This window comes from Dermochelys coriacea, chromosome 10, assembly GCF_009764565.3.
Source record: "Dermochelys coriacea isolate rDerCor1 chromosome 10, rDerCor1.pri.v4, whole genome shotgun sequence".
NCBI classification, from domain to species: domain Eukaryota; kingdom Metazoa; phylum Chordata; order Testudines; family Dermochelyidae; genus Dermochelys; species Dermochelys coriacea.
This window is the reverse complement of record NC_050077.1, coordinates 32,798,546-32,823,872: the sequence shown is the minus strand read 5'-3', so window position 1 is coordinate 32,823,872 and position 25,327 is coordinate 32,798,546. Positions and strand designations below refer to the sequence as shown.

At 49.9% G+C, this 25,327-nt stretch overlaps 1 protein-coding gene across 1 annotated transcript; it reads left to right on the top strand.

Annotated features, from left to right (window-relative positions):
• Nucleotides 1-7,061: 7,061 nt before the first annotated feature.
• On the top strand, nucleotides 7,062-25,323 carry LOC119862473 (deoxyribonuclease-1-like 2). Its single transcript, XM_043493942.1, has 8 exons — nucleotides 7,062-7,124; nucleotides 11,746-11,964; nucleotides 13,105-13,300; nucleotides 18,401-18,417; nucleotides 21,482-21,604; nucleotides 22,946-23,102; nucleotides 23,815-23,932; nucleotides 24,706-25,323. Exons 2-8 carry the CDS (start codon nucleotides 11,772-11,774, stop codon nucleotides 24,757-24,759), a joined length of 858 nt encoding a protein of 285 aa, XP_043349877.1. The 5' UTR covers nucleotides 7,062-7,124; nucleotides 11,746-11,771; the 3' UTR covers nucleotides 24,760-25,323.
• The last annotated feature ends 4 nt before the right edge of the window (nucleotides 25,324-25,327 follow it).

Here is a 25,327-nt window from a genome sequence, read left to right as displayed (position 1 = left end):
GTACAAAAGGCTCCTTCACCCCACAGCCAGGAGACAGCACAGGAAAGCAGGCAAGGCTGCGATGCTCTGAGCAGCAGTGGGCAGCGCCTGGCCCCATCCATTCCTGTGCGCTCACTCGCTCTCCCATTCTTAGCCAATGGGGCACTGTCTAAAACTGAAAGCGTGTTCTCCCCTCCATTCCCTGATCCTTGAGCTATTCACTAGCATCTATAGGACCCTGCCCACCGCTCCTGTTGGGGCATGAGCTGTTCCGGAGGTCACAGTGTGTCTCTCCGTAGAGTTCTGGGCTGGGTTATGACATCTCTGCTGGCATCTCCTGGGACTCGGGAAAGCCCTGGGGCAGATGGGGAGGGAAAGCTGCCAGGGAAATGTTTCAGAGTAGCAGCCGTGTTAGTCTGTATTCGCAAAAAGAAAAGGAGTACTTGTGGCACCTTAGAGACTAACAAATTTATTAGAGCATAAGCTTTCGTGAGCTACAGCTCACTTCATCGGATGCATTTGGTGGAAATGTTTGTGCTTTAAAAACCCTGTTGCCATGCTGATGATGTGTCATTGCTAGAGCACTTTAGGATGCATAAAGTGGGACATGAGGAGGCCTTGCTCTGGGGGGTGAGTCGGATACACAGGACAGCAGCTGCAGCTCAGGGTGGCACAGATCTAGGGCGGGGTCTATGTGAAGCTGCCCTGCAGTGGCTCACGAGCGTGAGGACCAACCTCAGGGTAGACTGGGAAGAAGCGGAGCACAACCCCCAGTTGGTTGTGAGTTCCATGCTTAGATTTCACCAACCAATTATCAAGTATAAACCCCTCAGGCACTATAACAGCCTTAACCTGGAGTCACAGACAGTCCAGTTAGGTCCTTTGATATATCTCACCTCACAGGTAAACCTAGATTTGTAATAGATGGTCCCTTACACAGATTCACAGCATTATTCAGGTTACTCCCAGTCTGACAGGGCTGATCAATTGCACCTTAGATGTGACACCAAACACAGCGGATCTGCCAGCATTACCTCCAAGTCTCATCTCCCCTATTAATCCATGCATCCTCCCATCATCTTGGTCTATCCATTTATCTATCCAGCCATCTGGGTGTCCAGTTTATGATTTTATATAGCACCTACCATGGTACTGAACACTAAGCAAAATAACAATGCATATAAGCCTTCAAAAGAAGAAAAAGCATTTTCCTCTCTGTCGCTCCAGTGCAATGTAGTAGGATTCAGCATCTAGGACTTTGTCTGAGAAGGATAGATATTCCCTTCTCACAGTTCTTTGTGGCTGGGATGAAGCAATGGTGCCAACCCAAAGCATTCAAAAATCTTAAACTAGCCCCCAAAATCATGAGATTTTCTTTTAAAAAAATTTTGAGGTTTATTTTTTTTGCATTCTGATTTCATAGCCTTTATGTCACACTTGAGTCACATATTCAAGTTTCTCTCTGCACCCGTGAGGGATAGAAACAGACTTTGTTTTGTTTTTACTGCAAGCTGAGATTCTCATGTAATTTCCTGATTCCAGGAGCTGGGACTTCAAGAAACCCATCAAAAAATACGAGACTCACAATCCCGTTCAAACACTGATGGAGCCCTGAGGCCTTGGCATATCTCCTTTAAAGAACATGGACTTACCAGAACATTACAGAGATCTCAAACTAGGAGCTGAATTTTGGTGTAAGCATTGTCCTGGGGAGCATGGCTCGGGGTGGGTGAGACTTGCCTGCCAGGCAGAGCTGATGCAGGCAGGCTGTGAGCACAGCAGGTGTTTGGGGGCTTGTTAGTTGGATTATGATGAGTTATTTCTGAGAGGGGGTACCAACAACACAGACACTCAGCTTGACTAAATCCTGAGGAAGGAGACACGCCCCTTATAACTTCACTTCCTTACTCATCTCGTTGGGCTTTGAAAGAGACCTTTCAGGGCTAAATCACCTCTAACAAGCTCACTGCCCTTTGATGCTAGACATTCTTTGCCATTGGCTGAGTGGCCCTTGCAAAGCTGGGGAATTGTTTTCCTGGCTTTGAAACTGTCAAAAACAAACCAAGTCATAATGATTTCCAGCCTGACCCTTGCAAAAGGACGAAGGAGAGAGAAACACACATTGGAGGTGGCTTTTGGAAAGCCACTCTGAGGGGTCAACACAACCCAGTCGAGTGCTGCAGCGAGCCGAAATGACCACATCTCCTTACTGAGAGAAGAGCTATGGAACTGCTGTGTCAAGGGGTGGCTCATTATCGTCTCTGCAGCCTCAGGACTGCCATGGTGACCCGTGCTTAAGGACTTGTTCCCAGCAGATTGTGGGGTAGCTGATACCCCAACAGTAGGTTCTTGTGGTTTGGGCCACCCCCAGATTGGCCACAGGAGTGTTTCCTTCTCACTTTCCTCTGCTCTGGGCTTGTGGTCCCCTTTGTTTTCCACTTTATCTTCATTCAGAGAATTTCACCACACTCCATAGGTGCTGACTCCATGGGTGGTCTGGGGCTGGAACACCCCCCCCAAAAGAGTGGGTGCTCAGCACCCACCGGAAGCCCCACCAATCAATTCCTTCCCCTCCCTCCCAGCGCCTTCCGCCCACCAGTGATCAGCTGTTCAGCAGCATGCAGGAAGTGTGGAGGAGGAGACAGAGTGGAATGGGATGGGAAGAGGCAGGGTGGAGTGGGGGCAGTGCCCTGGGGGAAGGGGTGGAGTGCGGGTGGGGCCTGGGGAGGAGGTCGAGCACTCTTGGGAAAATCACAAACTCGACACCTCTGCCACACTTTTCATTGCCATGCTATGCCACAGCTCTCTGACACGGCCAGACCAGTGCCATCCCCCAGTAAGCCATCCTGTTACACTCTCCCTCTCTCCTATAGTGACCAGACCCCATGGATGCCCTAGTGATGAGACTCATCACCAGCTTTCACTGGACTCCCCAGATCACATTGTCTCTTTCAGGTCCCCCTCCATGTCCCCAGTCCCTGGCCACAGTGCTTGGGTGCGTCAATACATCAATCCTCCTCCACCTGGTGTCTCAAAACAATCCGTCTCCTGCTTTGCTGGGGAAGTTTGTTTGCCACAAAAGTCAATGCCCGAGGCCTCTGCCCAAGCGTTACTGCAGCTTTATGATGCCAAGGTGAAGGGCTGAGTAAAAGCCGAGTACGACCTTTAAGATTTTCCCCCACGCTCGTAGATTTAAGCCACAGTTTCCCTTCTCCTCCTTGCTTGTCTGTTTTGCAGCCCACCAGGGACCATTGGCCAGCTGGGAGCCAGCAGGCTGATGCTCCTTCCCTTTGATCTGGGAAGGATGGCCATGCACGGAGCTTGTGTTCCCACAATACTATGACAAACACCATGAGCAAGCAGGTCTCTCCACTCTGCCTGGCTAGGGATCATCCTGCTGCTCTTGTCTTGCATTGTTTTCATGGTTCTCTGCTGCCCCCGAACTAAATTAGCTGCTCCTGATTAGGCAATGTATTGGTTTTCCCCTTGAGCACTTCTTTATTTAATTCTATTGTAAAAGAGAACTCATTAAAGCAGCCCCACCCTTCCCAGGGATGAGTGTTTACTTCCCTGTCTACAGAGAAGCATCAGTCCAGAGCCAAAACGTGCACCGAAGGGTCCATCTCGTTCCACCAAGACTCCTGTCTGTGCTCCTGCTGGGGAAGTCAGAGCAGGAAAATTGTGGGCCGCGCGTTATCAATCAGGAGAGCAGAGCAGCTTCCTGCAAATTCTCCCTCCAGACCCATGCCTGGGAGCTGTTTATAGAGTAAGAGGTAGCCTCTCTTTTTAAAGCATGCCTCTTCTTTTTATTTTTCACAGGCAAAATTATCTTTGTAGCTTTGGGCTGGGCTGTTAACAAAGGCAGAGATTTGTCTGCACTTTTGAAGGTGAGGTGTATTGTTATTAGCAGAGATCAGCGTGACTGGGTGGGATCAGCCATGAAAGTCCCGGAAGATTTGGAGTCAGATGGGATGAAAGTTTTGTGGGAGACACAAGCAAGGCAAAATTACTGTGGATCAAGGCCGAGACCTGAGCACTGGGATTTGCGATAGACACTCAAAAACCCCCAAACCCAACCCACAATAGGGAGGTGGGATTAGAAATTAAAAATGTGGAGAAGGCATTGGGGGATAATGCACATTCAGCTGGAGACATTTGCAAGAGAGAAGATGGAGGCTGCCTAGAGATCCCCATCCAGTGTCCCTACTATGGACAGACTGTCTGAGAGTAAAACCTGAGAGCAAAGAGAGAGCTTGCCTTGGATCTTGCTGGGTGCAGAGAAAGCTCATGGCTGCATCATTGGTATTATGCCCAGAGTAGCGTAGTTCTGCATGGTGCCTTTGAGTAGATACCATGTGTGGAAGGAAGGTATTCCTTCCTTTGAGAGCTTACAGACTAATGGCATCAGCAGCACAGAATCATATCACACTGGACAAATTCTGGGAGCTGGCAGTTGTTATTGCAAGAACCCTTCCTATGGGTTCCAGGAGTGTTTTTCAGGAGGTGCTCTATGACAGTGCTTCTCAACCAGAAGGACACATACTTTTGGGGGTATGCAGAGGTCTTTCAGGGATACATCAACTCATCTAGATACTTGCCTAGTTTTACAACAGGCTACATAAAAAGCACTAGCAAAGTCAGCACAAACCAAAATTTCATTCAGACTATGACTTATTTGTACTGCTCTATATACTATACACTGAAATGTAAGTACAATATTTATATTCCAATTGATTTATTTTATAATTACATGGTAAAAATGAGAAAGTCGGCAATTTGTCAGTAATAGTGTGCTGGGACAGTTCTGTATTGCTATGTCTGATTGTGTAAGCAAGTCATTTTTAAGTGAGGTGAAACTTGGAGTATGCAAGACAAATCAGCCTCCTGAAAGGGGCACAGTAGTCTGGAAAGGTTGAGCACCACTGCTCTGTGGGCAGATGAATCAGTGGCATTTTGTGGACTGTCCTGTAACCCATCAGGAGACTCCAAGCACGAAACACGAGGAGGAATTTGGTGATTAGATTCACACCCTCAACTGTAGGTGAGAGCCAAGGGGCAGAGGTCTCTCAGTTCTGCTTTAAGCTGAGACCACATGCCAGGGACACTCCCCAGAGATACTCCCAGAGAGTGATGACTGCCCATCTTCAAGCAGAGCCATCCTTTAGTGCTGCCTGTTAGTCTGTAGGAGGGCCTGGTGGAGACTGGCATTACAGCAGAGATGGTGGGTGTCATAAAAATAAAGGGAAGGGTAATCACCTTTCTGTATACAGTGCTATAAAATCCCTCCTGGCCAGAGGCAAACCCCTTTCACCTGTAAAGGGTTAAAAAGCTAAGATAACCTCGCTGGCACCTGACCAAAATGACCAATGAGGAGACAAGATACTTTTAAATTGGGAGGGGGGAACAAAGGGTTCGTCGGTCTGTGTGATGCTTTTGCTGGGAACAGATCAAGAATGCAGTCTCAGAACTTCTGTTAGTTAGTAAATAATCTAGCTAGAACATGCATTAGATTTTCCTTCTGTTTAATGGCTGGTAAAATAAGCTGTGCTGGATGGAATGTATATTCCTATTTTTGTGTCTTTTTGTAACTTAAGGTTTTGCCTAGAGGGATTCTCTATGTTTTGAATCTGATTACCCTGCAAGGTATTTACCACCCTGATTTTACAGAGGTGATTCTTTTACCTTTTCTTTAATTAAAATTCTTCTTTTAAGAACCGGATTGATTTTTCATTGTTCTTAAGATCCAAGGGTTTGGGTCTGTGTTCACCTGTACAAATTGGTGAGAATTTTTATCAAGCTTTCTCCAGGAAAGGGGGTGTAGAGCTCGGGGGGATATTTTGGGGGAAGACATCTCCAAGTGGTCTCTTTCTCTGTTCTTTGTTTAACACGCTTGGTGGTGGCAGCATATGGTTCAAGGACAAGGCAAAGTTTGTACCTTGGGGAAGTTTTTAACCTAAGCTGGTAAAAATAAGCTTAGGGGGTCTTTCATGCAGGTCCCCACATCTGTACCTTAGAGTTCAGAGTGGGGAAGGAATCTTGACAATGGGTCAGCCTCTAGACCCTACTGCAGATCACTAACACGTGGGCTATCTAACACCTTAGGAGAAGCCAGGACATTGCCCTTGGCTGTGCTACCCTGGAGCTGATTGAGTTCTTATGGGCCACAAGGACTTTTGCAAATGGTCCCAGAGGCTCAAGCTAAGCAGTGCAGACCCTGATCTTTTCAGGGGAACTGTCCGGAGCAGCACTTAGCTTTAGAGCGTATCAGAGAGAGAGCCTGTGGGGCGCTGCCTGGCTGCCTGCTGGAGGGAAGGAGAGCTGTGTGGACGCAGCATGCTCAGCCCCAGGTATGCCTGGCATTACTGTGCTAGCCACGCTCTGCACAGTGCTCCAGGAGGGAGGGCACCAGGCCTAGCCTTCCCCACCTGGTGCAGAACTTTGGGAGGTGACTGTAGGGAGGCCAAAGGGGAAAAATGTATGGGAGAGGGGAGGAAGTGGGAGGGTAGACCAAGGAGACCTGTAGGCATCATGAGCCCCAACAGAGGTGACTGGCTGGTCCAGGGCAGTCAGCAGAGATGAGTTCAGGTTGCAAAGCTCAGCTATGGAGCGTTTGTTCCAGGGGCCTGCATGGAGCCTGCCTGACACTGGGAAGCTTTGCTCCCTTTCCCAGCTTCTCTCATCATCCTGGGGGCAAGTTCACGCCAACCCTCCTACCCGCTGACCTGTGAACCAGGCTCGTCCAGGCCGATTGCTGGGCTATGAGGCCGCCCTCCCCCTGCCACCTCGAGAGTCACTCTACAAAGGGAAAAAAGACCAAACGGCTGAAAAAAGGAGAAAGATGCCGTAACCCTTAACACAGCTCTCTGTCATTCTGATTTCACAAGCAAGTTTTCACCACAATCAGCAGTACCCTCTATAGCATAAATACCATAGACTGAGAGGAAGGGGCAGATGTCCAAATCAGGGACATGTAACTTAAGGAAATGTACCAGAAACAAGATGTGTTTTCCTCCAGCCTGTGGAAAGAGGAACTAATGGGTTTCTAAACAACCTGTCTATAAGTACCAACCAGGTACAAGCAAATTGCAGAACCAGACAGAGCGAGGTACCTGTCACCAGCTGTAGAATCGGACTCACAGACTGTGGTGACTATATTCTTAGTCTTTCTGCTGTCTAGTTAACTAATTATTAATAAACCCAATCAAGCTGACTAATGCGGAAGTCTCTTTAATCACTGAATAAATTTGAACCTTACTAAAACCATTGTTGGTAACGAATTGGTGGCCCAGACGGGCACCTTGACAGGCAGTAGTGTTTGGTCTGACATGACAGGAATGCTCAGCCTAGTATAGTAACAGTGGAGAGCTAAGCTGTGACTATCACAAGTCCAGCAATTTAGCACAGGGGTAGGCAAACTATGGCCTGGGGGCCGCATTCGGCCTTTCAGACATTTTAATTGGGCCCTTGAGCTCCAGCCGGGGAGCGGGATCTGGGGCTTGCCCTGCTCCGTGCGGCTCCCACAAGCAGCAGCATGTCCCCCCTCCAGCCCCTATGCATAGGGGCAGCCTGGGGGCTCTGCACACTGGCCCTGCCACAAGCCCTGCCCCCACAGCTCCCATTGACCAGGAACCATGGCCAATGGGAGCTGCAGGGGTAGCACCTGCGGAGGGGCAGCATGCAGAGCTGCCTGGCTACGCCTCCACGTAGAAGCCAAAGAGGGGACATGCCGTTGCTTCCAGGAGGTGCTTGAGGTAATCGCCACCTGGAGCCTGCACCCCTCACCCTGCCCTACACCCCAACCCCCTGCCCCAACCATGATTCCCCTCCTGCCTTCTGAACCCCTCGATCCCAGCCCAGAGCATCCTCCTGCATCCCCAAACCCTCATTCCCAGCCCCACCCCAAAGCCTGCACTCTCAGCTGGAGCCCTCACCCTGCCCCCGATCCCCAATCTGTGAGCATTCATGGCCCGCCACATACAATTACCATACCCAGATGTGGCCCTCAGGCCAAAAAGTTTGCCCATCCCTTGTCTAGCACACCACAGTGCACCTAATCCAATCTAAGACCAATCAGTGGGGTCATGTGTGTTCATGGCTTGCGTCAAAAGCTGAGAAGACACCCAAGGTTAAGGAGTTAAGAGAGGGAGCAAAGTGGGGAACTAAAAATGCTGCTTCAGAATATGAATAGTGTAAATTCTGGCTCAGAATGGCCACAAGGAAAGCTCAGGAAATGTCAGATTGATTGTGGTGAGATGAGAGTAAGGAAGTTAAGTTGGCACAAAGAACCTAAGGAGTTGAGAAGTGCCTCCCAGGTGGCACAGGAGTAATTCATTGTGGCAAAGCAGAGTGTCCCAGGGATTCGTGTTAAGTGCTGGAAGGAACAGGAGGACTTGAGAGAGCAGGTTCATGATTGAAGGGGACAAATTGCAGCATTGAGTGAGAGAGCTGAGGAGTGTAGAATGCTAAGAAAATTAAATGAGCAAGGGAAGGAAAAGATGCAAGAATTAACCACAGACTCAAACAGACTCAGGTGCTCATTAGATGAAAGAAAGATTGCAGCTACACAGGTCCATGAAACACCAGTGATCTACAAGGTAATTGTGGGTGGTTGTCCTGAAGGAAAAACTGAGAAGAACCTAAATGAGAGAGATTATCTGGGGAAACTACCAGCTTGGAATAAAGATCAAATCAGCCTGATGGTAGATCCAGATGACACCCCTAAAAGGAAATTGTAATGTTAACCATAAAGCAACCAAAATTGCTAGTTTAAAAAGGAAAGCACTATGACTGTAGCAAATTTTAGACTGACCCAAAAGATATAGTTGGCTATTGGCTACAAAGCAGGTAAAAATTGCTACTACGCAACTGCATGATTTGGAAATTTGAATGTGCCATAAAATGCTTTTGAAAATTGGCATGTTGGTGTGATTGATGCCCCTCACCCCACTTCCTGGGGCCATGGGTGTGCGTGTCCATGGAATCACATGAGCCTGAATTAAGGGAGTGGAAAAAATGGCTCCATTCATTAATTCAAATTTTAAGCAAAAGGTGCTTAACAAGAGATGCGATAAAGTTGTGTGATTGTGAAAGGTTTAAAGGATCTAAATGAACACTCCCTGTCAATAGAACCCTATTTAAAAAGGAAGGTGTATGTGAAATGTATGTGTCAAATAAATTGGCTTTCAAAGGATTCCACTAAAAATCCATTTGCTTCAATAATTAAAGAGCTAAAATTTTTGATTTTGAACATGTAATGGTAAAGGTGAGACAAGTTAGCCTTGTTAAAGTAAAAGTATGTCAAGTAATTCCTGGGATAATTTAAAGTTAAAGGTATTAAGTCCTCAATTGTTGCTGTGCCTTTAAGTTATGATTTTTGGTTCCAATTTGAAAAACTGATAGGGGACCCTGAAAAGCAAAAGGCAACAACATCACTTGGACTCTGGGGCCAGCAGCCAACATGTTGCTGTACAAAGATAAAAAGGAATTGCCTTTCCTGGCAGGCACTGTTAAATGGTTTTGCCTGTGAAAAAATAACTAGACAAGCAGAACTGCTTTTAACCAAGGATTTAGTTTAATGGGCATTAAGAATTGTTGCCCATGGACGGTGCTCCTAAAACATGACAAATGTCAAAGAAAGCAATTCATTTTTGAAGTCCTCAAGCCTATGTTTTATATTTAAACAATGGAGCTTGGATTCTGAAACAGAACACAAGTAACTAATATCAACTGGCTTTGTTGTAGCAATGACACCATGCCTTTGAAATAGATGCCCCTTTAACCAAGGAGATGCCTGATGTAAATGTTAAAACGAAATTAGTAAATGCAAACAGGGGGAAACAAAACCCTATTCACCACCCTTCTAACCTGCAAAAAAGTGCAAGGGGTGCAGAGGGTAGGAGAAAAAGTAAAAGGAGGTAAATTGAAGTATTAAGCATATGTATAGAATGCTTTGTTGCTTGCTTATTGGTCATGCAGGCTATTAGTTAAATGTTGTTGGTTTAATAAGGTAATAGATACAGAAGTTGTTATTTTTATCCTCTGTGAAGACAACCCTAATTTCTCCCCATCTCCTCTGGAAAACATTTCACTTCTGAAACTTTTGTAAGTAAAACTGTTTCCTCTATTCTTTCTGAACGGCTGCCCGAGATCATGGTGATTTGGCTCCACTGCTTTGTTCTAACTTGTTTATCGGAACCATGGAATATCCTGGGGTCTGACTGTATGGTTCACCAGGGCTGCATTGTTGAGTTAACTAACCATCTTTGTGTATAGCAACTGGTTGGTCTTTGGCAGGAAATGATCCTGTATGTAACAGTAACTGATTGCCATATCACTGCAGCAGTTCAAAAGGCTGCCTGGTTACGATCTGTCAGGCCTTTATAAAACTCACCCTTTTCGGGATATTGTGGAACCTGGGGTTGAAGCAAGAGCCCCAGCCTTGCTCAGAATAAACATGACTGTGAAATAATACCTGTCATGGTTACTGTTCCAGGTCTTAACCCAATAGCATCCATACCCAAATCATACGCAGCTGAAAGCATGAATTCCTTACTACGGCTGGGTGTCCATCGACCCTGTGTCTCTATCCTGGGCAAACCTCATTGAATTAAGTTAAACCCTAAACAACATTGTAAAATGTTAAAGCTGAAAAAAAACAAATATTCAAAAGGTTTCTACCTGTATCTCCCAAGGATAAGCAGTCAGTAAAAATTTATTATCCTCAGGGGGTTTATATAAACTCAAAGGGGTTATATTTTATTTAATTGTTATATTATTTTCCTTTATACTATGTTTAAAAATGTATTGGATATTAGAATGTATGCTGTGTATAAATATTTGAAAAAGTTTAATAGATATAACAGACCAATTAACTCTAAAAAGCTAAAACAAAGTGGTCGGGGAAGAAAGCAGTAAATTTTTTCACTAATAGAGTGAGCACCCCTGTCTTTGCAGTCAACCCCCCTGTTTTAGCAATTAACCCTACAAATGCAGGGCCGAATAACCTTAGCCACTCCTTTAGCAGACACTCCAACAATCTGTGACATGCAGACAGCATACAAATCTGTCATCTTAGTGGTACGGGATCCTCCAATTCCTGAACCAGCCATGCCTGCTACAATGTTGAAGAAATTGCAACTGTCCCTTCCCCTTTTGGGGAAGTAAAGGGGGACATGCGCATGAGTGGGGAAGAAGTGAGAGGGTTCCCAGCTTTGAGGATTAGTGGATCTGTAGCCAACATGAGCACCAACAGAGCTGACTAGCAGCTTGTTCCCTGTCCCAGCTTCTCTCACCCTTCTGTGTCCAAGTTCACATTAATGCTCCAGCTTCAGTTGAATGCAATCACTTGCTCTGGGCTATTTTCAGATATACAGGCACGCAGCATTAATGATGGGAGCATACAGAAAGGCTGACCCATACCTGTAGCTTTAGAGACTGTTGTCTAGGGGCTAAAACAGGTGACTGGGAGTCAGGACTCCTGGGCTCTTTTCCCAGCTCTGTTGCTGGTTCACTGGGTGACGTTGGACAAGTCTCTTCCCCTCTTTGCCTTAATTTCCTTATGTGCAAATTAGGGATAATGACATTGACCAATTTCCTGGAGGGTTGTTACAGGTGCAGTTTAGTTTAGTGAGGATTGGCACATGCCTCCTCTGCCAGTAGGCTGTGCACATCACAAGCCCCCCCCCCCCATCATTCCAGCCCAGCCAGCACCCACAGGCGGCTTCCTGCTCCTTGCCAATACACTAACCTCTCAGCTGATCCCTACAGATGCTGTGTCCCTTCCTGCCTGCAGGATGGGGGCCACGAGGTTGGCACTGGCCTTGCTGTCCCTGGCCTACCTGCTGTGCACAGCCGCCACCCTGAGAATCTGTGCTTTCAACATCAAGAACTTTGGAGAAAGCAAGCTGTCCGACAAGACGACCACGGGCATCATCATGAAAGTGAGTGCTCCAGGCTGCCTGGGGTTGCGGCTTGGCAGGGGTAAGGGCTGAGGCACTGGTGGTGCTGGCTCTGGGGCCAGCTCAGGAACTCAGCTGCAACCATGGATGGTTTGTGTTCTCAAAGTTTTAAAAGGCCCCCATCTCGGGGATGACAGCAGGCACGTCCCAGGGGCAGAAAGGGGATCGGTACCCACTGTCCAGAGGATTGGGGGTTCATTCAGGGGGTCACTCTCTGCTGGGGAATGGGTGTGGATTCAGGCTGATCACACTCACTCCCCAACTCTGCTGCCTTGGGACTCAGCTCCCCCCACCCTTGGATGACCAAATGTCCCCAATTTTATAGGAACAGTCCTGATATTTGCAGCTTTCTTATATAGGTGCCTATTACCCCCACCCCCAGCCCCATTTTTCACACTCGCTGCCTGGTCACCCTACGCCCCACTCACCCAGGGCATGGTCTCCGCTGGGGGGTGCGGGGGGTTGGCGGCCCTCACCAGCTCCCCGCTGGCAGAGGAGGACACCTTAGTCAGGCTAGTGGCTGGGATGGGCGGCCCCTACAGTTCCTGCCCCTGCCCTGTGTGTTGTCATTCACACCAGGTGTGAATGATGCTTGGTAACGGGGGGCACTCGCTGCCGCAGCAGGGCAGTGGGGACCTCCCAGTTACTCCGGGCAGGCTCCGCTGGCGACACTTGCCCTGCTGGGGGGACGTTCAGGGCAGATGAGGCAGAGCGGCTGCTGGGATCCTGGATCTCCTGCTGGAGGCAGGCAGGGAGCTGGTATCCCAGGGCCGTGCTTGGTTCCAGCCCTTTAAAGGGGCTGTGGGCAGAAAACAACTGTAAAAGGCTGGGCCGAATCCATCCCTGGTGTAACCCCACTGCAGGTGGTGGGGTTACCCCAGGGAGAGCCAGGCCCCATACGGGCAGCCCCTCTATAGTCTCCTTCAGGAGGGAACAGTGGCAGCAACGCTTGCCGGTAAGGGGCGGGGCCTTGGGTAGAAGGGGCGGGGCTGGGGGGGTCAGCATCCCCCAGCCAGCCCTTCCAGTCCAGCTGGCCCATGCCGACCAGGCCTCCCCTGTTGATTTAAAGGGCCTGGGGCTCTGTAGCGACAGTGGTGTCCGGAGCCCCGGGCCCTTTTAAATCGCCGGCCCCAGGACAGCTGCTCCCTTTGCCCCCCCCGTCCGTCAGTGGCCAGGGGGGCCAAAAGGGGCAGGAACATTAAAGCGCCGCAAGGTCCTTTGCCGCGGCAGCGCTTTAACGTTGCTGCCTCTTCCCCGTCGGCGGCCCGGCCGGTCTGGACCCTACAAGCCGGGCCCCCGATGGGGGAGGCAAAAGGGGCAGGCACGTTAAACCGCTGCCGCGGCAGCGCTTTGATGTGGGCTGGGTATGGGCCGGTGTGGTTCTTACCCTACCGGCTCCCTTTCACCCCTGAGTGGCAGGGAAGAAAAGAGGCCGGGGAGGCCGGGGCTCAGCAGCCAGGTACATCGGCACCTCCCTGAGCCCAGAGCACCCCTCCCCCATTCCTCCCTCACCCTGGGACAGATGCTACTCAGCTAGTCACCCTAGGAAACGGCTGGAGGTTGCCAGGGCCAACCCAGCCTGGCAGCGGGATGGGCCTTTCCTAGTGCCCTTGCTCAGAGCCCAAGCCAGCTCAGCGGCTGCAGGGTCAGCTGGCCTGGCCATTTCTCTGGTGCCGAACCCAGCCCAGGGCCTGCAGACACGGCCCCTCTGCCTCCCTGCCCCCCTCACTGCTGGAGCAAAGAGACCCACCAACCACCAACCCACCCACCATCCCTGGCTCTGAAGACCAGGGAATCCAAATAGCACTGAGCCAGGAGGTGCCCGGGCTGTGGGCTGGCTGGGTGCACGGCAATTGCACCCTGCCTAGGGCTGTTTGCAGTCCTGTAGCTTGACAGGCAGGCTCAGCTGCCTCCTCTCTGGAAAGGGAGCAGCTTTCGAGCCAGAGGAGAGGCACCACCATTCCTGTGCTCACCTTTGGGGGAAGCCAGAGAGATGGGCCCAACCCAGCCCAAATCTGGGCCTGGACTCTTGGCTGCAGTGCTCTATGCTCCTACACGGCGGCTGGGCTCTAGTGTGTGGAGCCGGCCCAGGCAGAGACAGGATCCGCTGTGACCCAGGCCAGGACCTGGAGCAGGACCTGGCTTTTGCTGCACGGTGCCCCCTCCTTGTCTCTTAGCTCCGAGGGGATGCTGTGGCTGTGCTATTTGTAGTTGCAAAGAGTTCTTTCAGAATTAGTTCATAGGTTATAGTTCAATGTTTATATTCAGGGTGTTCCAGCTTAGGACTGGGATCTCAGCCTTACGATTTAAGCTTGATGAAGCATCAAGCACGTCAGAGATAAAAAGGATTGGGACCCAAGGCATCTTTATACAGTTTCAGGCCTTCTTGTGATAGCTCAGAGTCTTAGGTGAACAGTAGGCACTCATGTGGACTTTGAAGTGGATCCATTTCCTAAGCATCGCTGGTAATTATCTACACAGATTAACATAAGGCAATTGCCCGTTTTCCATCATTCTCAGGTGATTTGCTATAAATTTCAAAGAGAGATGAACACAGTGATAACCTATGTTTACAGGTTTCAGAGTGGTAGCCATGTTAGTCTGTATCAGCAAAAAGAGTCTCTAAGGTGCCACAAGTACTCCTATGTTTACAGGTTTCAGAGTAGCAGCCATGTTAGTCTGTATTCGCAAAAAGAAAAGGAGTACTTGTGGCACCTTAAAGACTAACAAATTTATTAGAGCATAAGCTTTCGTGAGCTACAGCTCACTTCATCGGATGCATTTGGTGGAAAAAACAGAGGAGAGATTTATATACACACACACAGAGAACATGAAACAATGGGTTTATCATACACACTGTAAGGAGAGTGATCACTTAAGATAAGCCATCACCAACAGCAGGGGGGGGAAGGAGGAAAACCTTTCATGGTGACAAGCAGGTAGGCTAATTCCAGCAGTTAACAAGAATATCAGAGGAACAGTGGGGGGTGGGGTGGGAGGGAGAAATACCATGGGGAAATAGTTTTACTTTGTGTAATGACTCATCCATTCCCAGTCTCTATTCAAGCCTAAGTTAATTGTATCCAGTTTGCAAATTAATTCCAATTCAGCAGTCTCTCGTTGGAGTCTGTTTTTGAAGCTTTTTTGTTGAAGTATAGCCACTCTTAGGTCTGTGATCGAGTGACCAGAGAGATTGAAGTGTTCTCCAACTGGTTTTTGAATGTTATAATTCTTGACGTCTGATTTGTGTCCATTCATTCTTTTACGTAGAGACTGTCCAGTTTGGCCAATGTACATGGCAGAGGGGCATTGCTGGCACATGATGGCATATATCACATTGGTAGATGCGCAGGTGAACGAGCCTTTGATAGTGTGGCTGATGTGATTAGGCCCTATGATGGTATCCCCTGAATAGATATGTGGACAGAGTTGGCAACGGGCTTTGTTGCAAGGATAGGTTCCTGGGTTAGTGGTTCTGTTGTGTGGTGTGTGGTTGCTGGTGAGTATTTGCTTCAGATTGGGGGGCTGTCTGTAAGCAAGGACTGGTCTGTCTCCCAAGATCTGAGAGAGCGATGGCTCGTCCTTCAGGATAGGTTGTAGATCCTTGATGATGCGTTGGAGGGGTTTTAGTTGGGGGCTGAAGGTGATGGCTAGTGGCGTTCTGTTGTTTTCTTTGTTGGGCCTGTCCTGTAGTAGGTGACTTCTGGGTACTCTTCTGGCTCTGTCAATCTGTTTCTTCACTTCAGCAGGTGGGTACTGTAGTTGTAGGAATGCATGATAGAGATCTTGTAGGTGTTTGTCTCTGTCTGAGGGGTTGGAGCAAATGCGGTTATATCGTAGCGCTTGGCTGTAGACAATGGATCGAGTGGTATGATCTGGATGAAAGCTAGAGGCATGTAGGTAGGAATAGCGGTCAGTAGGTTTCCGATATAGGGTGGTGTTAATGTGACCATCGCTTATTAGCACCGTAGTGTCCAGGAAGTGGATCTCTTGTGTGGACTGGTCCAGGCTGAGGTTGATGGTGGGATGGAAATTGTTGAAATCATGGTGGAATTCCTCAAGAGCTTCTTTTCCATGGGTCCAGATGATGAAGATGTCATCAATGTAGCGCAAGTAGAGTAGGGGCATTAGGGAACGAGAGCTGAGGAAGCGTTGTTCTAAGTCAGCCATAAAAATGTTGGCATACTGTGGGGCCATGCGGGTACCCATCGCAGTGCCGCTGATTTGAAGGTATACATTGTCACCAAATGTGAAATAGTTATGGGTCAGGACAAAGTCACAAAGTTCTGCCACCAGGTTAGCCGTGACAGTATCGGGGATACTGTTCCTGACGGCTTGTAGTCCATCTTTGTGTGGAATGTTGGTGTAGAGGGCTTCTACATCCATAGTGGCTAGGATGGTGTTTTTAGGAAGATCACCAATGGACTGTAGTTTCCTCAGGAAATCGGTGGTGTCTCGAAGATAGCTGGGAGTGCTGGTAACGAAGGGCCTGAGGAGGGAGTCTACATAGCCAGACAATCCTGCTGTCAGGGTGCCAATGCCTGAGATGATGGGGCGTCCAGGATTTCCAGGTTTATGGATCTTGGGTAGCAGATAGAATACCCCAGGTCCTGGCTCCAGGGGTGTGTCTGTGCGGATTTGTTCTTGTGCTTTTTCAGGGAGTTTCTTGAGCAAATGTTGTAGTTTCTTTTGGTAACTCTCAGTGGGATCAGAGGGTAATGGCTTGTAGAAAGTGGTGTTGGAGAGCTGCCTAGTAGCCTCTTGTTCATACTCTGACCTATTCATGATGACGACAGCACCTCCTTTGTCAGCCTTTTTGATTATGATGTCAGAGTTGTTTCTGAGGCTGTGGATGGCACTGTGTTCTGCATGGCTGAGGTTATGGGGTAAGCGATGCTGCTTTTCCACAATTTCAGCTCGTGCACGTCGGCGGAAGCAGTCTATGTAGAAATCCAGGCTGCTGTTTCGACCTTCAGGAGGAGTCCACCTAGAACACTTCAATCTCTCTGGTCACTCGATCACAGACCTAAGAGTGGCTATACTTCAACAAAAAAGCTTCAAAAACAGACTCCAACGAGAGACTGCTGAATTGGAATTAATTTGCAAACTGGATACAATTAACTTAGGCTTGAATAGAGACTGGGAATGGATGAGTCATTACACAAAGTAAAACTATTTCCCCATGGTATTTCTCCCTCCCACCCCACCCCCCACTGTTCCTCTGATATTCTTGTTAACTGCTGGAATTAGCCTACCTGCTTGTCACCATGAAAGGTTTTCCTCCTTCCCCCCCCTGCTGTTGGTGATGGCTTATCTTAAGTGATCACTCTCCTTACAGTGTGTATGATAAACCCATTGTTTCATGTTCTCTGTGTGTGTGTATATAAATCTCTCCTCTGTTTTTTCCACCAAATGCATCCGATGAAGTGAGCTGTAGCTCACGAAAGCTTATGCTCTAATAAATTTGTTAGTCTTTAAGGTGCCACAAGTACTCCTTTTCTTTTTCCTATGTTTACAGTTCAATTAAATGTTAATATTCCCTTTGGATCTCTGAATCAACAGCTATAGTGACAGACAGGAACTGTCTGTTTACATGGCTAACATTTACAAGATATAAGTACACACATACAATTACTATCACCTCCAATTCTCTAACAATACAGATTTGCATTTCAAAGTTCTAGCCTATCTAGTATGGAGTGGCCCTAATTACCATTCACACGTCTCTAATAGTTGACTCTGTGTCATTTATCCTGAAGGATCCTTACCCTTTCTGGCCATACATCACACTTTGTATAAGATTTGTTGCAATTATATAACAGTGGTAGCAACAATTATTTGCATGGTCATATTTTAATTAGACAATGTCACAGTGATAAATGAGACCACAGAGCAGCCACCAGGCAAAGGGGCTGGCTCCAGGCTCCAGGGTCTGGGAGGCCGAATCCAGCCTTGTCAGCACGAGGTCCTCAGCTGGACGGGACCACGTATCTGTGCATAGGGCTGTGTCAGTGTCAGGAAGGGACTCATGCCCTGTGCAGCAGCTGATGGCACGTAACCATGTATTCTTGGCCTGACAGCGAGAGAGTCTCCTTCAGCTCCCGTGGCCAGTGGGCGCACAGAGGTCCCACATGAGAGTGCAGGCTGGAGATCAGCAGGTGAAAGGTGCAAGCACAGGGCAAAGGAGCATCGTGGGCTGCCTAATTAGCTGGTGTCTGTAGGGAGAAGATCTGAGTGCCAAGTAAGTGACTAGTGCCAGGACCCTCCTCTGCCCCATACAAGGAGCAGGGCAAAGGGGAGCAGAGGGAGAGTAAAGCGTGGAATGGCTCGGGGGGGACTGGAAGTGTTTTTCTGGCAGGTCTGCGCACAGGGCCTGGCTCCCTTGGCACTCCTGCTGGGTACATAGGGGGCACCCCACTGACACTGTTGGAGTGGGAAGCTCAGACCTGAGGCCAGCCTGTGAGGTCATCCCCCAACTCGAGTAAGAAGAGCCCACTGGCAGGAGTGACCCCAACCCCCACCCAGCCCCACGCAGGGCCCTGTCCCCAGTTTGCATCATCCTGAAGCTCAAGTCACCAACCAGAGACTCAGAGCAGCCATGAGCCCCACTGAGCTGGAGCAGGCTGGCGAGCCACATCCTCGAGTAGGGTGAATGTCTCGGCAGGGGTAGCTCTGAGTGATGCAGGAGCCACCTGCTGGCTTGTGCAGTGTGCTGCGGGGGTGACAGACTCATGGCCCCAGGACGGGTGCGCTGTCACTGCTTCCAGCAGGGAGGGACCCGGCCCTCCTGCTCTGGGCTTAGCCCTGCTGCTGGAGGGCAGGGAGACTCTGCTAGGTCTGAGGAGTGTGGCTATGGGGGTCCGAGGGTACCGGCTCATACAGTACGCAGTCACATTCAGCTACAACCCAGTGTACGTGCATTGTGAGAGCTGCTCAGGGGGGGTGTCGCGAGATGCTCAGATCTCCGCCCCGGATTCCCCGTTCTCACCCACCCAGTGGGGCATGGGGCTCTGGCTATGTTGGCTAATAGGGGACAGGACACTCATGGATGTAGACCAGGGGAGGGCAAACTACGGCCCACGGGGATTTCCAGCCCCATGGCGCAGTGGGGCTAAGCAGGCTCCCTGCCTGCCCTGTCCCCGCACTGCTCCTGGAAGCGGCTGGCACCACGTCTCTGTGGCCCCGGGGGTGGGGGCAGAGGGCTCTGTGTGCTGCCCTTACCTGCAGGCACCACCCCCTGCAGCTCCCATTGCCCAGGAATGGGGAACTGTGGTCAATGGGAACTTCGGAGGTGGTACCCGCAGGCGAGGGCAGTGCGTTGCGGAGCCGCCTGTCCCAACCCACTCCCAGGAGCCATTTTTGGACATGCTGGCCACTTCTGAGAGCGGCACAAGGCCAGGGCAGGCAGGGAGCCTGCCTTAGCCCTACTGCACACCACTGCCACCCCAGAGCCGCTCAAGGTAAGCGGTGCCAAGCCAGAGCCCACACCCCTCCTGCACTCCGCACCCCAACCCCCTGCCCTGAGCCCCCTAACCCCCTGCCTTGAGCCCCCTGCCCTGAGCCCCCTCCTGCACTCCACAGCCCCCAACTTCCTGCCCTGAGCCCCCAACTTCCTGCCCTGAGCCCCCTCCTGCACTCTGCTTTCCCTCCTGAACACCAACCCCTTGCCCTGAGCCCCTTCCTGCATACCACACCCCCTCCCACACCCCGCACCCCAACCCCCTGCCCCCGCCCTACATTCATGGCCCTGCATACCATTTCCCCACCCAGATGTGGCCCTTGGGTCAAAAGTTTTCCCATCCCTGATGTAGACTAAGGGAGAGAGCTGAACATGTCCCCTGGGCGGGGGCACTCTTGTCCCCACTAGGTCAGGACGCCCCAGGGCAGCGCTGCTGGGGGTGTTACTGAAGCTGACGGACAAACCTTATGGTTCAGGACTGTGTGTGTTCATGCACGTGTGTGTGGTGGCTCTGTGTGTGTGTGCACATGCATGTGTATGATGGTGTGCTGTGTGTGCACGCATGTATATGATGGCTCTGAGTGTGTGCGCACGTGTGTTAGCTCAGTGTGTGTATGATGGCTGGGAGTCTGTGTGTGAAAGCTCTGCATGTGTGCGAGATGGCTGTGTGTGTGTGCGTGCGTGATGGCTGGGTGAGTGTGTGTGTGAGAGATGACTGGCTAGGTGTGTGCAAGTGTGATGACTGTGTGAAAGTTCTCTGTGTGTGCAAGATGGCTCTCTGTGTGCGTGAGCATGAGATGGCTATGTGTGTGATGACTGTGTGAGTCTCTGAGAGCTTTGCATGTGTGCGAGATGGCTCTCTGTATGTTATCCAATAAAATAAAAACCAGCAGGATTTTAAGGGAAAAGGCAAAATACCACATTTATTGTGAATACAGAAAGAATCATAGTATGTGGTTAGTTATAGCTATAACATTCCATTCAATTTCATATTTATTCACACATTGATTCTCTCACACACACACACACACACACACACACAGAGGTTCTGCAAGGTTGTTATCATAGCCTTAGAGTTGCTCATGCCAAGCCACTGGCCAGGTGGCCAGGACATGAGGAGGGAGCAGGGCCTTGTCAGATGCTCATCTGATGCTCCTGGAAGTTGGTTTGCAGAATCAGACCCCAAAGTTCTCACTTTCTAGAGTCCATTTTTATAGGAATTTCTTCCTATGCCAGTCTATGGGAATTGCTTCATCATGCTGTTGCTGAATCAATCAGCAGATGGCACATTCCTGACAGCTCCGTGCTGCCAGATGTTATCTTGTTCTTTGGTTCTCCCATTCTTGAGGCTGTTAGGAGATTCCAGTCTGCCCTCCGGCGGTCCTCTGGTTATTTCCACTTGAAGCCTTCTTCAGCCGATGGACACTGGAGTCTTAGGCTGGCACGTCCCTGATCATTCAGTTATTATCCACACCAAGCATCCATCCACATACATCCTCTATCTCTATTTTAATCACAATTGTTAACAAAGTGAGATGAATACAACAAAAGGGCGGGGAGTCTCTGGGTGCTGTTTCTGTTGTTACAGAGTATTGCTTTGAGTCTCTCTCTGTGTGATCACAGGTTTCAGAGTAGCAGCCGTGTTAGTCTGTATTCGCAAAAAGAAAAGGAGTACTTGTGGCACCTTAGAGACTAACAAATTTATTAGAGCATAAGCTTTCGTGAGCTACAGCTCACTTCAATGCATCCGATGAAGTGAGCTGTAGCTCACGAAAGCTTATGCTCTAATAAATTTGTTAGTCTCTAAGGTGCCACATATCTCTCTGTGTGAGTAGTTGTTGTTACAAAGAATTGCTTTGAGAACAGATTCTGTCTTAGAATGTACTAACACAATTAGCAGCTTGCAAGTTTCACACATAGAGAGAGAGAAACAGTACCAAAGACCAAGAGACCTCTTAACCAGTAATACCCTGGAATTCAAACGATAGGGAATCAAACTCATATGTGACTTTAATACAGAACTTCTTTAATATGATCCAACATGTGTGCATGTGTGTGATGATGCTGTAACTTGTGTCTCTGGCAGAGGTGCAGGAGTTTGTGCTGGTGCCCCTCCATACGCCCCCCAGCGAGGCTGTGGCAGAGATTGACGTCCTTTACGATGTCTACTTAGATGTCATCGACAAGTGGGGGACTGACGTAAGCAGAAGTATCCGGATGCAAACCCAGCCCTGTGTGAATGTACAAAGGGGCTTTAGATTCACAGCTGTTATGGCCAGAAGGGCCTGTTCTGACCATCCAGTCTGAGCTCCTGCATCGTCCAGGCCAGAGAACACAGCTCCCTCTCCCCCTTGCTTAGAGCTGGGTTGGTATTAACTATACAGTTCCTTTGGAACCCACAGCGTCCATTGGCTGCTGCCTCTGGGCCACCACACTAGCTAGGAAGGAGCCAGCTGTGCAGGCAATCAGCTGAAATCTCATTCCCAGAGGAGCTGGGATGCTCCATGGTCTGGAGTGTGCTCCCAGACAGCTCCAGGGTGATGCTGGCATAGTTCCACTGACAGCAGCGTGACTCACCGCCAGTGTAAATAGTCGTCTGTGTCTCCGGCTCTGTGGGACGATGGCTAAATGCTACGAAAACGCCCACATTTCTCTGATGCAGATCATGTGCCGTCACCACCTCCTGCAAGCCTGGCTCTGTGGGGCATGGACCGGGCAGTTTACAGACAGACTTGGAGCTCCCCTGGTTCCAGGTGGCTGCTCCTGCAGGGACAGCCTCTGCTGGCATAGTGCAAGAGCTCTGTGCTTAGTGCCTGGTCCTGCATCAGCAGCACGTCTCTGGGAGGTTGATGGCTGGCAAAATGCCTTTTTGATGGAAAATGCGGTTTCTGCAAAATCAACATTTTCTTTGGGGAAAATGTTTATGGAAAAATGTTGATTTTCCTGCAGGAAAAGGGAAACGAACTATCTGATGTAGAATCATGTCGACCCGAAGCACAGGGTTGTTGAATGGCATCAAAACATTTCATTTTGAGGAGGTCTGGCAGTGAAGCATCTGCCAATTCTGCAGCAGGGCCTCATGGGAGTGGTAGTTCAGGTGCCTCATTACCTATTCTCCCCGATGGGATCGCTGGATGGACTACATCTCTCATGATACACCACAGTCTGCCCTCCAGATGTAGTCTGGTCAGGTAACATGGCTCAGTGGGTGAATGGGGGCATAAGGCACCTGAACTACAACCCCATGAGGCAATGCAGCAGCTTCGGCACATGCCTTTTAACAACTGACCCAAAACAAAAGGTTTAGACCTTTCCAAATCAAACCTTTCCACTCCGGGTAAAACTTTGATATTTTGACTTTTCGTCCCAATTCAAGACAAAACCAAACAGTGAAATTTCAGCCTTTCCCCAGGATGCAAATTCTGCTTTTCATTCAGTCCTCACGGCACAGTCCAAAGGGTGCTCAGGCACTGAATGTGTCTCTCTCATGCCCAGTCCCAGTGCCTGCCAGCACCGAACACACAGCCCATTCACACTGTTCCTTCCGCAGAATATCTCATATTCCTGGGAGACTTCAACGCCGACTCCTCCAACGTCAAGGAAGGGGACTGGGGGTCCATCCGCCTGCGCACCAGCGAGGTGTTCGAGTGGCTCATCCTTGACAGTGCAGACACCACCGTTGGGAAGTCAGACTGCGCCTACAAGCGGTGAGACGCCGCCTTTCCGAGTGTCACAATGGGCAGGCCTCTCTTGGCAAGCATGGCGCAGCCCTGGGGCCTGAACATTCCTCCGGGCCCTGCAGGGAGAGACCCCGGCTCTCGGCACAGGCAGAGACCCACCTACAGATGCAGGAGATTTCCAAGGGTTCCCTCTGTATTTCCTGGTGGGCTATTAACAAGTCTCAGAACAGGCGGAGTAGCTTTGGCCTGTCAGGAGAATGGCTGTGTGTGGGAGGGTGTGTGCATGCCTGCTGGGGAAGGGTCGGCTGCAGCCAGCAGGCCGATCGCGTGGGCAACATGAGCGCAGCACAGGGGACATGAGAGGGAATGAAGCTGCTGACAGCGATCCTCCGATCCTCCGTCTGGGGGATCCACAGAGCAGTTGTGATTCAGGACTCACAGGGCACTCTGCTGGCTGCCTGTGCCTGCATTCCCTTTTGTGGCTGAACTAGGAGAGCTTCAGCGAAAGCCTTGGGTGCGGGCTTCTTTGCCTAGATCTTAGCTCTTGTTTCTCATCAGAGATCCACTCTCGGAGGCCTGGCATAAACAATGGCAGATGGCATTTGGTGTCCGGGAAAAGAAGGGCTGAAGACTAGCCCGGCACCGATACTAACCCCAGATCCACGGAGTTGGCGCTTTTCCTTGCTGTGTTTGAATCTGAAATGAAAGCCCCTGGAAAGTGCAGGGCTTTAACCCCGAGTCTTGTGTTGTCATGTTCCGGGATTGTGGTGTGCGGCCCCAAGCTGAAGAAAAGCATCAAGCCCAAGTCTGCTGATGTCTATGATTTCCAACACGCCTTCAAACTGGAGGAAGCCGAGGTATGGTGGGCTGAAACTGATCCCCAGAGAGCAAACATTTAATTCCTTTAGACAGCGAAGCTCTTCCTGCCTGTTAAATTCCGGGGTAGACCCCTGACCGTGTGGGACAGTCATACTAGGGGCATCCTTAAGAACCAGACAGGGCCTCTGACCAGACCCAAGCATCCTCGTTTATAAAACATTTTGAAACAATGACAGGGATGTCTGCAACTCAGCCAGGAAAAGGTGAGCTCTCAAGGCTTTATCACTGGGAGTTTTGGATGCCTGCAGCACTCACAAGTGATGAAGCAAACAGGTCACCAAAGAACTCCGTAAACCACAGCTCCCCGCCCCACTCTGCGTGCGCTCCATCCTAGTCCATCAGCATCCAAGAGTTGTCGCAAAGGTGGTGGGAACTATTTTTTACGTCCCTTCCTGGGTACGTGTCTTTAGTGGTCAGGAGTCCATAGCTATACAGGGCACCAAGGATAAAGAAAACAATAACTCGTGCATTTAAAACTTCTCTAAACGAGCTCTTCTCTCCCTAGAAACCTACAGCTTGAAAGTCAGGGGTGTCAGGCCCTTCCCCTAGGAAACTCCAGCTTGGGGACAGTTCTGGCTCTGTAAGACTAAGGGAGAGCTTCACCCTTTCTGAGACCCAGCTGGGGATGTTGCCAGTCTCGAGGTTGGGCAAGGGAAAGGCCCCTGGGAAGGTTACCCGCTGCACATGTAGCCAGATGGATCTAAGCTGGCAGAGCTGTTAGCAAGTGGGGACACAGTGTGTTCCCATGCAGGCCCTGGCTGTCAGCGACCATTTCCCCGTGGAGGTGACACTGAAGGCTCACTGAAGCTCCAGGCTGCCTTCACCAGCACCTGCTCAGAATCCTCTCCCTCTGCCCAGCCCCACCAACTGTAAATATCATCCCGAAAGGACCCTCAGCACCAGCACTGGCCATCCCTGCAGGACAACAGCATTGGCTGAACCAGCCCTCCTCGTACAGCCAGGGTTTAAGTCAATGCCACGTTAGCGAAAGATGCTGGTGTGGCAGCCCTGATTCCTGAGGTCCTTAGCCACAGGACAGCCAGTACAAGCAGCTGGCAGGCCCGTCTGCCACCCATCACAGCCTGGCTCTGCAGCAGCCCAATTGTAAGCAGGGTTCAATCTACCAGGCCCATTCAGCCCTTGGCAGCACCCTCCATCTATCAGAGCACAATGACCTTCAGCTACTATGAACCTGAGCTGGATTCCAAATGCAGTCTGATTTCCAAGCAATACTTGCCTGGAAGGATGCACTTGGTCCCAGGGTTTCCTTATCCAAAATTACTGTATGTGTAAACACTGTAACTTGTGGCCTCAGGTGAAGGGAAACGACCCCTTTGCCTGTAGCCACCTGGCTGTTACAGTCACACTCCCCA

What these genes read in the sequence shown, in the direction of transcription:
- LOC119862473 (XM_043493942.1), top strand. Translation starts at nt 11,772, where the DNA reads ATGGGGGCCACGAGGTTGGCACTGGCCTTGCTGTCCCTGGCCTACCTG. An exon ending in GCGGCTTGGCAGGGGTAAGG is followed by an intron (nt 11,965 to 13,104) that starts GCTGAGGCACTG and finishes CCCGTCCGTCAG; the next exon opens with TGGCCAGGGGGGCCAAAAGG. An exon ending in TCAAACTGGAGGAAGCCGAG is followed by an intron (nt 23,933 to 24,705) that starts GTATGGTGGGCT and finishes GTTCCCATGCAG; the next exon opens with GCCCTGGCTGTCAGCGACCA.